Here is a 15,836-nt window from a genome sequence, read left to right as displayed (position 1 = left end):
ACACTAAGGGGTCTGAATGGCAAGCTGTGTTGTTCTGAAACAAGCTTCACCTAAGAACGTGCAATGCAGAAAGCAGATCCATGTTCAGTGTCAAAACTATTGATTTTTAGCTGTCAGCTCTACACTAATAGTGCTGCCAATTGCAAGCACTCCAAAGTTTTCTACAGACGTCTTGTGCTCCCTTGCCATTTCTTCCTCCCTGCTCCAGATCTCAGACAAGTCTGGGATCATTTGGTTTACTTTTTGTGCTAGAATTGTTAAGATTATGGTTGTCACACTTCCTTACGTTTCTAAGGGTAGAAACTTGGACTTCGCTCCAAAAATGAGAGAGACCTTCAAGTAATAATCAGGCTTCAACAATGGGAATTTCAAATTAATCAAACTTTGTGACACTTGCAATAAAATGATGAAAAGCGGCATACTGAAAATAGAACCAAGCACCGATTAAGAGAATGAGCAGAAATGGAAAACATCCCTTGTAGAGGGAGAGTGTCAGACTGCAATACCTCTGCCCTTCTGAGCAGAGACACCATCTCTTGCAAAGTGCACACCCAGCATGCTTTCTTTGCTCTGCTCAGCATTCACACAGTGAAGAGACTGCCCTCAGAAAGAGCAGCCTAAAGATCAGGAATGGCTGCATTTGTTATATCACATCCCTGGTGACTACTGAATGAAGTCACAAGTCTCCTTTGGACAGTTTAAAAGAGGATCCTGCCAATATGTTACATGATGAAGCTATAAACTGATCAAACCTGTCATACCAGAGTTCAGATTGCAGCATAGGCCACCAGTGCTTGTGAGATGACAGTTTTACACAATGTCACCATATAAAACAAGTACCTATGACACCAGGCAGACAGAGAGTGCTGTAAAGCTTCATTAAATTGGAAGCCACCTGACAGTTGTACATCAGAGACTGAACTCAGCAGACAAGTAGCTTCACCAACACAATGCTTTACCACAGCCAGATGCTTAACGAAGACCACACAGTGGTTCACAAACTGAACCCTTATCTTACTTTCCTTGAAATCAGGTTGTCAAGCAGACTCTGATGCCCCCTAAAAGCCCGCTGAGTTGTTTTCTGCACAGAAGAGATGACCAACCAGAGTGCGGACTCTGAAGAGAGCTAGAAAAAGGCAAAAAGAAATACATGCTGTCCACATGCTGCCACGATGGCCCCAAGCTCAGTGTAACTGCTGAGGAAGTCATAGCAGGATGTTTTTCACTGATAGGCCAAATGTTGTCCTTTACGCACGTTCAGAAAGGGTACAGGTGTGTGTGTGTGCATAGACCCTGCTGTATGCATCCTGAAGCATTCTGTGTCCCAGCTGCTGCACCTGTCTTAAGGCATCTGTAGTTCACCTCAGGTGGCTGAAGAGCAAAAAGGAGCTGAAAGCAGCTATTTGTGCAAGCTTTGTTTGCAGGGACATGCATTAAAGGTTATGCACGGTGTCAAGGACTGTAGGCACCAGTCTCATACCACAGCAGTCCACTCTGTCCTGGACTTTTTTTGTGGCATTTTTGTGGAGAAACTTAAATCTTCATATCCGTTTACATAACTAACGTGCCCAGTTCTAACTGTAAGCAACTGAGATGAAGCCTTGCAGGAAAAACTTGTGTTTTCCAATAACAATTGCTAGAACTCACCACTTGCATTCCTGATATCCACTGTGCAATTTAATCTGCTTCGTCTGCTGTTTGCAAACACTGACTGCTGTGTGTACTCTTCACATACTGGTAACTTCAACCACACCCATGGGCGGGATGCATTTCCAACGCTCATCTTGGAAATCTGCTTTGAAAAGAACTCAAAAATTCGATATACGCAGCAAAAATGTCATTTAACACTGGTGTGCGACACAATCTGCCTGTCCCGCGGGACAGCGATCCCGACCTTCTGGAAGGTTCTCTCTTGGCAGAGGCGGAGCGCCCCGCGCTGAGGTGCGGCTGTCCGGCCGCCAGAGGGCGCTCCGAGCCACACTTACGTATTGCACCTGAGGCAGGGCGCGTTCCTACGGATCTGCCCGTTAACCGTGTCCTGCAGAGCCACATCTCCACATCTGAACACCTCCAGGGACACGGATTGCACCACCTCCCCGGGCAGCCCGTTCCAAAATGGTAGAATTGATGCGCCTAATTTTTACCCCTTGCTCCCTATCTTCCCCCATATTGCCAGCACAGGGAATGAATTAGCTTCAGAGGACAGCACACTGACCATTCATTCATACAGTGCTTCCCCCCCTAGAAAACAAAATCACAGAATGGCCTGGGTTGAAAAGGACCACAGTGATCATCCAGTTTCAACCCCCTGCTATGTGCAGGGTTGCCAACCACCAGACCAGGCTGCCCAGAGCCACATCCAGCCTGGCCTTGAATGCCTCCAGGGATGGGGCAGCCACAACCTCCTTGGGCAACCTGTTGCACTGAAAATAAACCAGTATTTGCAGAAATGTGAACAACAACAACATGAGGTATTCAGTGCACTCTGCACAGCCCTCCCTCACGTGGCAGCACAGAGATGCTTCAGCTTGAGCACATCCCATAACTGTCAGCACTGAGGGCATGGATTGCGCCTTACACAAAATAATGCTCATGGTTTTCTTTCTGCCAGTTTCTCCATTGCAGCATAATTCTTGCAAGACAAATGATTTAAATCAGCAAGTCACACACTGCTCAACAAAAGAAGGGCTTTTTCAATGTTTATTTAATAGTTAGATAAGATTATGGAAGGAAAATGCAGATCAAGATGGCACATCTAATTCTATATATAATCTGCACTACTCAAAATAACGCAAAGGCTTATAGAAGCATTCACAGGTAGATGCAGGTAAATAATTTCTAAAGAATAAATCCCATATAAGACTATTTTCCCCACTCCAAATCACAGCCTTTACATCAACTTTTGCACTTGAAAGACAGCTTATTTTACAATTAGGTATTTAAAAAAAAAAGAGCTGGCGTTCAGTGAAGGGTTCCAAATTTCTTTGTCAGCATTTCTTGATAGCACCCTGGAGATTACCTAGCCATCTTCAGCACTACTCACAGAAGAAATCAATGTCCTGAAAGAGAGTTGAAAGGAAAGATGGTTTGAGATTACTGAAGGATTAACATTCCTTTATCATCCCCCAAAGGTAGATAAGTAGATGCAAGCACTGAATACACTAATATATTCAAAGTATGTTCTCTATAAATTAACTCCACAGAATTCTGGAAAAGAAAGCTTTTATTTCTTTCAACTCCTTTTATGTGGTTGGGATGATTTGTTCCTGACAGAAATCTTTAAAGTGAGTTGGGCAATGCCATGTTCTTTCTTTTTTCAAACAATTCCTTTATCTTTCTGTTTTGTTTCCCTACAACCACGCTTGGATTTGAGTTGTGTGTAACCCCTTATTCTTAAACTATTCCTAACCAGAGATGAAAAGGATGCCTTAATTTGACTGAGGCTGTGATTCACTTGTTACAGAGAAACCTGACTAGAAAAAAAAAAAAAAAAGCTTGCATTTTGCTTGAAAACTTCTAGCAAGGGATACATTTTCATAGCATATGCTTTCATCTAGCTTTCTGCTAGTATTTTATCTGGCTACATAGCTCTCATCTTGATTATACTGCAAGGAATTAACAACTTGTATGCTCAAACTCAGCAACATTTACATTAGACCAGCCTATCACACATAGCTGTCCACTGGAAGCTGGTTCAGAGCAAAGGCTTACTCGTATTAAAGGCACTCTCATTTTAGTCAGCAAATGACCAATTTAAAATCACTGAAGGATGGCAAGCAATCCAACACCACTCAGTAGTACACAGCCTATTGTAAGGAGTCTACTGTATTCAGTGTGACTCAGAAGTAGCAGCACTGGGAAGAAAATATTGTATAAGGTTTATCACCTGGAACAGCACCGATAGGTATGGATTGCCTGGTGTTGCAAAAAGGATGCTGAGAGAAGTTCGCAAGCACTAGAATTTATTAAGAGGGCCTGCTGCTGATGACATATGTTGACTGCAGTTCTGACATTTACTATGGGGAAAAACGAAGGAGACAGAGGCCCCCTGTTCTAATGTCCTCTTTCTTGCTCCTCTTTAGTGCAGCAGGTCCCCCCATCAAGATACCTGTCAAGTTGCCAACTCAGTCCTTTCAATGGAACTGCACGCTGCTTGATCATTAAGCTTTGGGCATCACCAGTTCCCATAGCATAAATGAAATAATAAATGAAAGGTTAGGGAAAAGGGCAATTGGAGAGGGTGGTTCTCACACCAGTGGCAACAACAACAGACTTAACTGGTTTGAGGCCAAGAAAGCAAGGTGCAAGCATCACCAGCAGCTAAAAGGAAGGGTAGCAGAAGCGCAAACATAAGACCAGCTACAACGTTGCAAATGGCAGGCTGGTAGCATTACAGGCACACAAGACTGTGCAACAATCGCTCTTGTGTAAAGCAGTACCCTTTAAAGGATACTGCTGGATGAATCAATATGGTCAGGTAGAGATCCATTAAGACCTGCTGTAAATACTTTCAAATGCAAACTTGAAGTCAGATCCTTCAAGCTCACATTTGCAACACATAAAAGAGAACAGAGGAACAGGAATCCATCTGTCCCACCATCAGGTTTTGGGAAACTCTTGCGTAGCAAGAACGTGAACTAAGGGTGAAACAACCGTGAAACTCCCTGTGTGATTAGTTTTGCAAAAAGGTTTGCTGCAGAATTTCTACTTGCTAATTAAAGTTCTGCAGTGTAGCCTGGCAATAGCAATGGCCCATTCTGGACCCACAGCCAGCCTGCAGACTAAGACAGGACTTTAACCTACCTCTGCTTCCAAGCTCAGCTAGCCATTCAGCATAATGGCTCAACATTGTTGAGAAAAGAGCTTAGAGTCACAGAACATGAAAGAATGACTAATTGCTACAGTGCTCCTGGTCAAATTCAGAATAACCTAACAAAGTGTCAAGAACAGCAATCACTTGTTTCAAGATTTGCATTTCCTCACATAAAATTTGTCTGACATTAAAACACAAATCCTAGCAACTATTAAACTTCATTTCAATTATTTCTCGTTTTAATGAAATCTACCTAATAATCAAGAGTTGGGATTAAGTGTCCATATACAATTTCCAGGCTATGAGCAATGTGTTTTAGGCATAAATATAAGCTACCAGTAACAGCCAAGCCATACCATCCTCTTCCACTTCTCTGTGAAGCATATTTCAGATCTTTAAGTAATGTTAAGATCTGCCTGGTGTATGACACACTACTCTACATGATTGGGAAGAACCCTCCTTTTAGAAATGCAGCTTATTTAAAAACATGCTTCCAATAACTTTGCAATTCCACCTTTTGATAGATGTACTAACAACTATGAGACAGCAAGCATACTTTTCTCACACAGTATTCTGAGAACTAAGATGATGATGATTATTATTATTATTATTTTAATTCCTCCAATATTTTAACCCAAGTGATGCTGCTACTGTAGAAACAACTCAAGAATACTCTGTATTTCTAGAGGAACAGTGGAAAAGTGAGTTTTCACATTCAATTGCCAGGGACCTGCTTTCACTGAAGCATGAGAAGGGTGTTCAGGAGTGTAAAACAGAAGTACTCTATGACAATGTCAATCTATTTAGACCATTAATAGAAGGGGTTTGTACACATTACTGAAACATGCAGCACAACATTCAGTCTCCAAAAAAGAAAACCATTTGCAACACATTGCAAGAAGTTTGGGTCAGACTCTTAGGGGGCCTCCAAGCAGGGCTATTCCAATCAATAGGAACAATAATAGGATCAAGGCCTCAACTCAGCATCTGTGAAATCTACAATATCAGAGCTTATGTTAGGATTTTATTGAGAACATTTGCCTGCATAAAGGCCCAGAGATAGCATCCCTAAGCATCTGTGATATGCTACAATCAAGTGCCACAATTATGATTTGTTTTTACGGGAAATTAGCATTACACAGCCAAGGATAATTATATACAGCTGGGGTTCTGTAAATTCCTTACCGTTGTAGGAACAGTCTTATTTGCTTCTTGATAGACATGTTGTTCTGAGACTAAACTGCGAGGGAAATAACCGACCGTCCCCATATGGTCTTCATACTCTTCTCCATAAACCTTCAAGCAAGGAGATGTATAATTAGGTGCATTACAACAGTCTTCATTCGCTTTAAGCTAATTCATAATTTAGCCAAAAGCAGCTACTTAGCAGCGTTCATAACTCTGATTCTGGATCTCCTAGTTCCCCAGTTAACCAGCACATAAAATGAACTAGGTATTTATTTTCTGGAATAAAATAACAGTTCAGTTGCTATTTATTTATTTTTTAATGAATTCAGTTAATATTAGTGTTTGCTTCCTTTATATTTAAGTTTCACGAGCAACTGTAATGAAAGCCTTTCTCTTGCAGTTTCAGCAAGCAGCCGCAGAAAAGAACTGCTGAGCCTTTTTTCTTAGGTTAAATTCATAATTACTGAATAGTTAATGAAGAAACTTTAACTTCACTACAAAAACCAGAAGAAAAAAAAAAAAGACCCTTTAGACTCCTCAACCAGTTTTAACACTCAATCTGAAAACTAAGTTGCTGCTTTAAAACCCACAGTAGCTCAACATCAACACATTTTTGTCAAGAAATAAATGCTACTCTACTTCTGGTTTGCTCATATACACAGGAATCTCATCTTACACTTCCAGCCCAGAATTCTCCAGATTCTTTTTCTTTCACTAGTTTTGAGTAAACATAAATCAACTGCCCTTTTTTAATATTAATGAATCTGCAGTCTGGAGCATTATAATCCTCTTCTGCTCTGACAAGGGAAATGGTGTCTAGGAAAAAGAAATAAAAATCAAGAATGAGAAGGATGAATTTTAAGACATGCTTTTATAAAGAAAAATATGGAAGTGTGTGGATGCACACATGTAAAATCATTTCTACAGGCAAAAGTAGGTTATTCTGAAATTAATGTCTGCCAATAATTTGTTCTGCTTGTTTCTCCATCTCCAGTAAGCAGAATAACAGCTTCAGAATGCATCATTTAATCCTAATGTAAGTTACAATCCTTCGACTCTTCTCTACTCTTACCTTTCACTCATGAGAAGGGTCCCTTAGAAAAGCCTTTCTGCAGTAAAACAGGATTTGATGCTCCACATTCATCTTCCCACTCTATTTTAAGTTGACAGACCAGTTTAAAGATGAGATAAGCAAGCAGAGTAGTTTTCTGTCACACTACAGCTTCCAAGCCCCACAACTGTTTTTGGGAACGTATTCTAGTTAAAATTAAAACAAAATTACTCACAGAGACAGTCGTCATCAGCACACAGCTTCTTGCTGGCAAGCTTGTCCATAAAAATTCCAGTTGCAAATGGATTCATTAATCCAAGACACAAAAATAAGATAATCAAATAAACACGCTGTGTCATTTTTCTTTGCCGTGGCACTTCCCAAATGCGCACCGTGCCCAGGGATCTCTATCTTTTATGGAACAGCCAAACATCTGGACAAACACCCCTGGCCAATGGGAAGGGATCAGGGTGACATTCCACTGCAACAAGAGTTGCTGCCGGCAAGAGGGAAACCTCAGGTTGCACTTATGCAACAGAATCCTTTCCCAAACCCATTCTGGAGCAACTGTATTACTTAAAATTTTAAGCTTTCCTCTAGTCATACGCGGTCTCAATCTTACCTCAAGCAAAATTTGTTTGAGAATGAAAAATTAAGGCAGACCCCAACAAACAGGGAAGAAAATTATATCCTTCAAATCCTTAAGTCCCTTATTCTCACAATCACACTAGCATATATCATCATCCCCCTGGACCATAAACCCTCCAAGGCAGCAACCTCCTCATGAGAGTCTGTAGCAATGCCCTACCACAACACTAAACATGGATGCAAATATAACTCAATAAAAAAAGCTTTTCAAGTCAGCAATTTGAAATCTAGAATTCAAGCGGTGCTACTTGTCTGGGTAAGATTTCTTTTACACAGGTGAACACAGAAAGAGCAGAATACACAGGTTAAGCAAAGACGGTGACCATCTCACGTTTATTCGTGTAGCCAAACTCAGCTGAGAGTTCACAGACATGACACTGAATGGTACCATAAGCTGACTTAAGAGGTACTTGTTATGTCTTAGAGGACACGTAGCATTCATCTAACCTCCCAAAATATTTTCATAGCATATGAGAAAGAGTACTAATTAAAATAGATGCATACACCCAAAAGGAAAAATCTAAGTTATTATATACACTGTAAGCTGTTCACACCACAGTTGTCATGCTTCAAAGAATCTGATCTTAAAACCAGTCCTTAAAAATGACCAAGAGCAATGCTGCAGTTCCCCAAACAGCAGTTAATCAGTGCTAACTGCATGAGATAAAGTTCATGACAAAAAACACTCACTTTTATTCTTTACAGGTGCGCAACAAATTTTCACTTCCAAGTGTTCTAAACTTGTGAATTTACTAAAAAGAATGGAAAATGCATATATAGAAATACAGAATTAACACAGCTGTGGAAGGGCATCATCTTGCAATGTAACCTGAGTGTAGAAGATGAATTTGTTTTCACTGCATCTGAAACTGCTCCATAAAACTGCTTTTCTACACAATATCTGTGAAACAGAGTTTTTATGAAAATCAATCATGCTTTCCTGGATGCAAAACATTTTGTCTAAATAACAGTCTTAAATCAGACCTCAATCACCTCACAACACACTTGGAAAAACACATGCTCTGCAGCTCCAAGCTCACACAGCACAGGTAGGGAATACACCAAGCTGCAGCAATAGAGGGAAAGCTACAGACTTCAATCTACTTCCTCATTTTCCAACTGATTTACTTTGGAAACAAAAAAGCCTCAACACTCACAAGGCAGCTACTGCGCTCATCTGAACATTCTTCCTTGTAGTACCCAGTCTTAACACTGGCTGTTTGTCTGAACCACATCTGAAAGAAGTCACACTAACTTCATCTGTTACGTCCTTGAAATGGTTGTTAGAGGACTCAGACACAGCAATAAAGAACAGAGGAATGGTGCAACGTGACAAACACGTGTGAACACCACAATATCATTTCTAAAACACAAATCCCCAAGAGCCTGACTGCAATTCTCCTACAAAACCATGGAAAATCCAGGAAGTTTCACCAAAAATATAGTTTAGGTTTCATTATTCTCTAAAGCTAAAATATCTTTCTATCTTTTGAAGTGATTTTTCCCAGTACTAAATTGGATTACTTCACTGCATTTAGTGTATTTCGTGTCAACAAAACCCTTAAATGGTTTCAACAAAGAAGGGAAAAAAAAACAAAACCACAGAAATACTAGAACATGCATTTTGTAAAGCCTGCCTAAAAATAGTCTGTCAAACTTACCAGCAGTGTCTTTGGAATGAGCCAGAAAATTCTTCCTGAACCATTTATTAAAATCACTGCTAAAGATCAGACAATTGGAAAATCAAAACCAACCAACACAAACCATGTTTGTCTGTGCCCTCTGTACAATGACTTCTACTACCAGCCATCACTGTACAACAAAACCAAAAAGTTGAACAGAGCTCTCAAATTTTAACCAATTTCTACCAACCCCTGCAAAAATTAAAACAAAACAAAACAATGATCTATCTTCCTTACGTGACAAAACTATTCTCAGTGAAAAGCAGCTGTCCCTTTGGTAGTGAGGCTGAAGACTGAGTGTTGCATTTATTCTGAACACGCTGACATTAAACATTCCCACTCACGCTTTTTGCTCTGAAGACACACATAATTTTCCAGCACTCACTTCTAAGAAATGAAAGTCACCTTAAAAGTAGTTAAATCAGTATTAAGAATTAGCCCCCCGTGCAGCAATGGAAGGCGATATAATGCCTTCTACTAGGACACGAGCACGCTTATAAAGGTACTCATTAAGATTTAGTTTAGAAAACAATAAAGAAGTCAGCTCACCCTGTCCATGACATCTCGAGAAGAGCATGATTTCTAAAGAGATGCTGCTCCCTCAGCAGCTAAACCTTAAATGAGAGTGAGGAGGGAGGACCCAAGCAAAGTGCATTGCTTGCACCTGACCTCTGTCCTTCTCACCTGGTGCTCAATCACTGGTTCAGGCCATGACCTAGCAATTCTCATCTGCCACGCAAGCCTAAGAGATTAATAAGACAGATTCAATGAAAAACACAGTTTGAGAACAGCATAAGCTGAATTTATTTTATAAAAATTAGTATTCTAGCACAAAAAGTTACTATTCAGTAGATCCACACAAGTCTTGCAACCGTGCTGACAGCTGCAGCCATTTCACACAACAGTCTTATCTTTTCTGCACAGAACAGAAAACATGCTGTACTCATATTAAAAAAGGAAAAAAAAAATTACAATACAAAGAATTCCAAAGAGTGTCTGGTTATTTCTTAGCATAAGTGATTTTCATGGCATGAGATGGAGTTATCTTGAATCCTTGGAGAGCATCTCGAGCAGCTCCTGCTTGACATTCATTTTCAAACTCCACAAATGCAATGTCGTGACGCCCTGGCACTAAACGTACTTCTTTGAATCCAGGAAACCTTTGAAATAAATTTAAGAAGAGTCAGATAGTGTTTTCTAGATTGATAATTTACCCCCCTTCAGTACCCAGAAGACCCTCCATAAGCTTCTACTAGAATAACAGTTTCTACTAACAAGAGATTTGATTGAAGAATTTTCATATTTCCAGTCCTTACAACTTTGCCTCTCTTAAGGATCATTCTGCTGAAGTAATTTAATCAGTAATGCACATCTGCAGAAGCAATTAAAGCTGTTTTTAAAACTGTTTCTGATGTCTTTAACATTAGTCACCAGCTTAATGCACCGCAGATTGATAACAGATAACTTCTACAATCAAAATCAGTTTAAAAAAAAAAGTAGTCAGATTTGCATTCTGCACCCAATCATTTGTAAAGTTGGCAGTAACACAGAGAACTGAAATACCTTCAAAACCTCTCATTTTAATAATCAACTAGCCAACCAAAAATAAGAAAACAAAACCGTAAAGGTAACGAAAGGAATCAAAGGAAAATTTTCTCCACTCAAAACTTACTGATTGAATAACATGGACAGCATCATCTCATTTGTCTCCTCAGGCAGGTTATTAAGGAAAAGAATATAGTTTGGTGGGTTATCAGGCACCTGCAACAAGAGAAGAGCAAAATTCAGCAGACTATCCACAGCTGTCTGCCCCTCTAAATCTGTCTGCATTGTTATTTGAATGAAGAATCACAAATCCCTCGTTTTGGCTGTAACACCAGAAGCTGGGCTTTAGGATACCTTCATGCCTTCAGATCTTGGTGGTTTTTGTTTTTCTGCTTAGCAGCTGATACTGCAGTACTCCACCATACAAGATCTCAGCACTGCCACAGTTAGGACAAAGTGTAGTGCCACGTTAGATTTCACAGGCCATCCAAGACATCTGTGTGAGGACATCAGCTTGGAAAAAAGCCTTCCACATCTTCTCTGGTGAAGTAGCTGGAGGCCATGGTAAACACCCTGTTCATCTACAGCAGAACTGAACTACTGTTATCTTTAGGGCAATTGAAACCCATTGAAAACACACCGTTTTACTACAGCATACTATTAAAATGTATTGGTTACAAACTCCATTAGATGGTAAGCTTTAGAATCTCTAAAAGATTTGGTCACAAAAACAAGCATTACCTGCTGATTCTGAGGTGAAGTCCCAGGGGCACTGGTTGAATTTTGTGTTGCTCCCTATTAAGTAAGAGCAAAGTAGTTTTCAAAAGATATTTGGTTAGAGATAAACACACATCACCATATTTGTGTACAGCTCAAGTAGTGTATGAAAGATGGCTTGGCTTTTTTATTTATTTATTTTTTTAAGCTGCAACCCAAGGAACATTTATTTATGAAATACTTGCTCTAGGGAAACAACAAATGCGGACTGCATTGAATCCCCAAACCAGACAATCAAAGAATAAAAATTGAACTAATGGCTGAGTCAGCAGATACAGCAAATCACTACTCATCCATCATTAAATTCAGTTTAATTAGACAGGAAGTAGCTTTTGAAAATGAAGACCTACACAAGACATGATAGACACAACAAGAAAAAATTACATGCTTCCATTGAGAACTCCAGTTTGGCAAGCATAACTAAAGCTATTAGCATTATAAATAAAAACAATTACTTTGAGAAAATCAGTACAGAAGAATTGATTTTGAATAAATCCTGAGGAAACTGAATTTTCTATGCAGAAAAAGTTATTCTTACGATCACATCTCTCTCCTTGACAACAAACTGTGTCTTTGCAGAAACAATAATTAAGTAAGACAATATTCAAACTCTGCGCCTTGATCTTTTCTTCTGTCTTTGCAAATAAATTGCTAAATGTTGCTAGCCTTGGTCAGGCCAAGCATTACAGGAGATACATTCCACGCCAACTCCTTCTCATCTAATCGTAAATGGATCACATTGTTCCCTTCTACCCATCTGGCATTCTACATATATGTACATACACACTATAATGTTTTCTACACCGGTTTATTGTACCTTTGCTCTATACCTTAGTTTTCATCTTACAATAGGAATGAGGGGAAAAAAAAAGAAATAAAAAGCATTAAAAAATAAAAACAAAGTAAAATGCATTAAGGACTACATAATCATATCCCCTCCTGCAGCTTTAATGGGTGCTAAAGAGCAGTACAAATCAACAGACAATTCAAAGAACTTAAAGTACCAAAATACTTAGTCCTAAAAACGATAAAACATTACATTAACAAAAAAATGGACATATTGTTTGAAATTTTTTCCCCTTCTTTCTTTAAATACAGAAGCTGCTTACCTGAATTATCTTTTTATTTGCTGCATTAGCTGATTGCTCCAGAGACTTGGCCTTCTTCTTTTCCTTCCTCTTCTCCTTGTCAGCAAAAGTACCACGCATTTTAGAGATGATATCAGAATCTGTCTTGGCATACTGAATGCGCTTTTAAAAGGTAAAAAACAAAAAAACAAAAAAAAACCAACAATCAATAAAGCACTGTTTATTATACTGAAGATCTCACACCGACTTCATTAAACGCATTCTCTCTCATTCACAAAGTGTTTGTAGAAAGTTGTATTAAAAATACTGTTTTAAATTATAGATATGTTTACAGAGTATGTAACACTCATAATTAATTCTGATCACAACTAAAGAACTTTTTAAAAACTGAGATAGACCTCTCACGAGAAGAATTTACTAATTTTACGACATTCATTGGAATCAGAACTATAGTCAGCAAACAGTACCATGCCTGTCAAAGTAGCAGATATATGAAGCTATACAACATCAATTAACAAAATTGGCACCAGCTGCTACTAAAAAAAATAGGGGGGTAAAGCATTTAGGGGTTGGGTGAGGTGATAAGGTTCCAGCGATCTCAGATCTCTGCAGAAAACTGCGTTCAGTAAAACTTGGAATAAACGCTTGCCTTAATTCCACCCAGATTGCATAGGTTGTATCAGCAGCACCACTATGCTGTTCTTCTGACAAAAGCTTCCCAGTGCCCAAATGAGAGAGATAAATGATGTAGCTATGAGTATATGAGTTGCATCCATCCCCAACCCCGCCATGGGCTGGCTGCCCCCCACCAGCTAAGGCTCACAGGGCCCATCCAACCTGGCTTTGGGCACCTCCAGGATGGGGCACCCACAGCTCTCTGGGCAGCACTGCCAGGGCCTCATCACTCTCCAAGTAAAGAATCTCCTCCTAATATCTAAACTAAATCTCCTCTCTTTCAGTTTAAAGCTATCCCCCCTTGTCCTATCACTATCTGCCCAAGTTGGTCTCATTGCTGTTAATAAGCTCCCTTTAAGAACTGGTAGACCACAATGAGGTTTTTCCAGAGCCTTCTCTTCTCCAAACTGAACAAGCCCAGCTCCTTGAGCCTTTCTTCATAGGAGGGGTACTCCAGCCCTCTGAGCATCTTTGTGGGAAGAGTAGAGAGGGACAGTTCTCTCCCTCGCCCTGCTGCCATCCCTCTGTTGATGCAGCCAAGGATAGCTGGCCTTCTGGGCTACACCTCATGTTAAGTTTTTCATCTACCAGGACCCCCAAAGTGCTTCTCCCCAGGGCTGCTCTCAGTGAGTTCTTCTCTCAGACTGTACACATATCTGAGATTGCCTCCACCCAACTGCAACAAGTTGCACTTGGCCTTGTTGATCCTATGTCCACAAGGGCCTGCTTCTCAAGCAGTTCCTCTGGATGGCATCCCTTCCTTCTGTTGCAGCTACTGCACCACCACAGAATCACAGAATGGCCTGGGTTGGAAGGGACCTCAAGGATCATGAACCTCCAACCCACCTGCCACATGCAGGGCCACCAACCTCCCCATTTAATGCTAGACCAGGCTGCCCAGGGCCCCATCCAACCTGGCCTTGAACACCTCCATGGACGGGCATCCACAACCTCTCTGTGTAAAGAACTTCCCCCTGACATTCAACCCTTCCCTCCTTCAACCAACCACTCAGCTTAGTGACACCAGCAAATTTGCTAAAGGTACACTCAACCCCTCTGTCTATATCTAAGCTGAAAGCATTTCAGATCTTGACAACCTTTACCTCACTGCAGTGGAACATAAAGCCAACATTTAGGAAACCAAAGTACCAACTTCAGCTTCACTGTGTGTTCTATTTAGAGTCTCTCCAGTGCCTCTCAAGCTCGCATAAATATATTTGTCAAGACAGGACATCACTGAGTAGCAGCACAATTGCAAGCAAGTCTGATAGTTAATTCACAAGGCAGAAGTACCAAAGCACTGCAACACACCCTTGTAATTTTATTTCAACAGAGAAGGAAGAAAATAACTTACCATTGGCTTCCCATAAAATGGAAAGCCTTGCAGCTGTCTCAGAGCATTGGTAGACGATCCTAGTTCTTTAAATATAACAAAAGCCTGTCCTCTCATTTTCATAGTTTTCAAAGCCACGATGTCAACCACATGACCAAACTGTGAGAATAATGCGTATAAGGACCTCTTCAATTCTGTTAATAATATAAAAAAGACTGTAAAAGTTTGCATGCAAATATCTGCATCTACAGAGAGTATATTGTCCCTCAGGTTGACCTTTAGGCAGGTAGGGGTACTGGCTTCATAACACGAGCCTTCAGCTAGAGAAAAAACTGTATTAACTTTGTATTAACTTCTTAAGAGCAAGAACTGCTCAGCTATGTAGGAGCAGCTGCTGACACCCAGCACTACCAGCCTGGTAACGCCTGCAGGCTACGAAGGCCATTTGAAGTTCCGTAGTTAAAAGTTACGATAAGAAACGGTTATTGATGGAGACTCGTCAGGCGCAGGGCCAAACGGACGCCTCAGCACCAGGCGCCGAGCCGCGGCCTCTCAACGGAGACGCGAGCGGCAGCTCGGCACGGAACAGCAGCGCGCGGGTCGCCTGAGGAAAACGCGCTCCGCGACCCCCCGTACCTTCTTTCTTAATCTTGTCATTGATGTTGTTGATGTAAATGGTGTGGTTAGGCCTGATATCCATGCTCTACGCCGGCCGCAGACCTGCCTAGAGACAGAGCGCACGCGCAGCCACGCCGCAGAGCCGCTCCTGGAGCGATCGATGCGCCGGAATCGTGATGGCGGGCGGCGCATGCGCGGTGCGGGGACAGGCGCCATGTTGGCCGGGCCCCGAAGGGTAGGGGGGTGAAAGGGGGCTTGCTGTGTGGCGTTGGGAAAGCGCTCGCTTGAATGCTCGGGTCGGCTCTGCGCCCAGGATGAAGCATTGTGCTTCTGTGTGAAATAAAGCTGTGTTTGTGTATCTGTGGTTACCGTGTGTGCTGTAATAAGGAAGAGAAACAGCACCTTGGGGGACACCTGT

The 15,836-nt window shown here is 41.0% G+C and overlaps 2 protein-coding genes across 4 annotated transcripts; both read right to left on the bottom strand.

Annotated features, from left to right (window-relative positions):
* Nucleotides 1–2,686: 2,686 nt before the first annotated feature.
* OTOR (otoraplin) lies at nucleotides 2,687–10,062 on the bottom strand. 2 transcript variants are annotated; one of them, XM_019612531.2, is made up of 5 exons: nucleotides 9,932–10,062; nucleotides 7,288–7,327; nucleotides 6,678–6,817; nucleotides 5,999–6,109; nucleotides 2,687–3,059 (listed from the first exon to the last, which is right to left on the bottom strand). In XM_019612531.2, exons 1-5 carry the CDS (start codon nucleotides 9,938–9,940, stop codon nucleotides 3,036–3,038), a joined length of 324 nt encoding a protein of 107 aa, XP_019468076.1. In that variant the 5' UTR covers nucleotides 9,941–10,062; the 3' UTR covers nucleotides 2,687–3,035. The 2 variants fall into 2 exon arrangements, with proteins under 2 accessions (XP_019468076.1, XP_003203729.1); XM_003203681.3 differs by lacking the exon at nucleotides 9,932–10,062 and having other exon boundaries at nucleotides 7,288–9,925.
* A 100-nt stretch (nucleotides 10,063–10,162) lies between these two features.
* SNRPB2 (small nuclear ribonucleoprotein polypeptide B2) lies at nucleotides 10,163–15,586 on the bottom strand. Of its 2 annotated transcripts, none has more exons than XM_019612529.2 (6): nucleotides 15,437–15,586; nucleotides 14,822–14,994; nucleotides 12,814–12,954; nucleotides 11,669–11,722; nucleotides 11,055–11,143; nucleotides 10,163–10,542 (listed from the first exon to the last, which is right to left on the bottom strand). In XM_019612529.2, the coding sequence occupies exons 1-6, from the start codon at nucleotides 15,498–15,500 to the stop codon at nucleotides 10,383–10,385; spliced, it is 681 nt and encodes a 226-aa protein (XP_019468074.1). In that variant the 5' UTR covers nucleotides 15,501–15,586; the 3' UTR covers nucleotides 10,163–10,382. The 2 variants fall into 2 exon arrangements, with proteins under 2 accessions (XP_019468074.1, XP_019468075.1); XM_019612530.2 differs by lacking the exon at nucleotides 15,437–15,586 and adding an exon at nucleotides 15,077–15,280.
* Between the last annotated feature and the right edge of the window lie 250 nt (nucleotides 15,587–15,836).

The sequence above is a fragment of the Meleagris gallopavo genome, chromosome 2 (genome assembly GCF_000146605.3).
Source record: "Meleagris gallopavo isolate NT-WF06-2002-E0010 breed Aviagen turkey brand Nicholas breeding stock chromosome 2, Turkey_5.1, whole genome shotgun sequence".
Classification (NCBI taxonomy): domain Eukaryota; kingdom Metazoa; phylum Chordata; class Aves; order Galliformes; family Phasianidae; genus Meleagris; species Meleagris gallopavo.
This window is presented reverse-complemented; position numbering and strand designations above follow the sequence as displayed.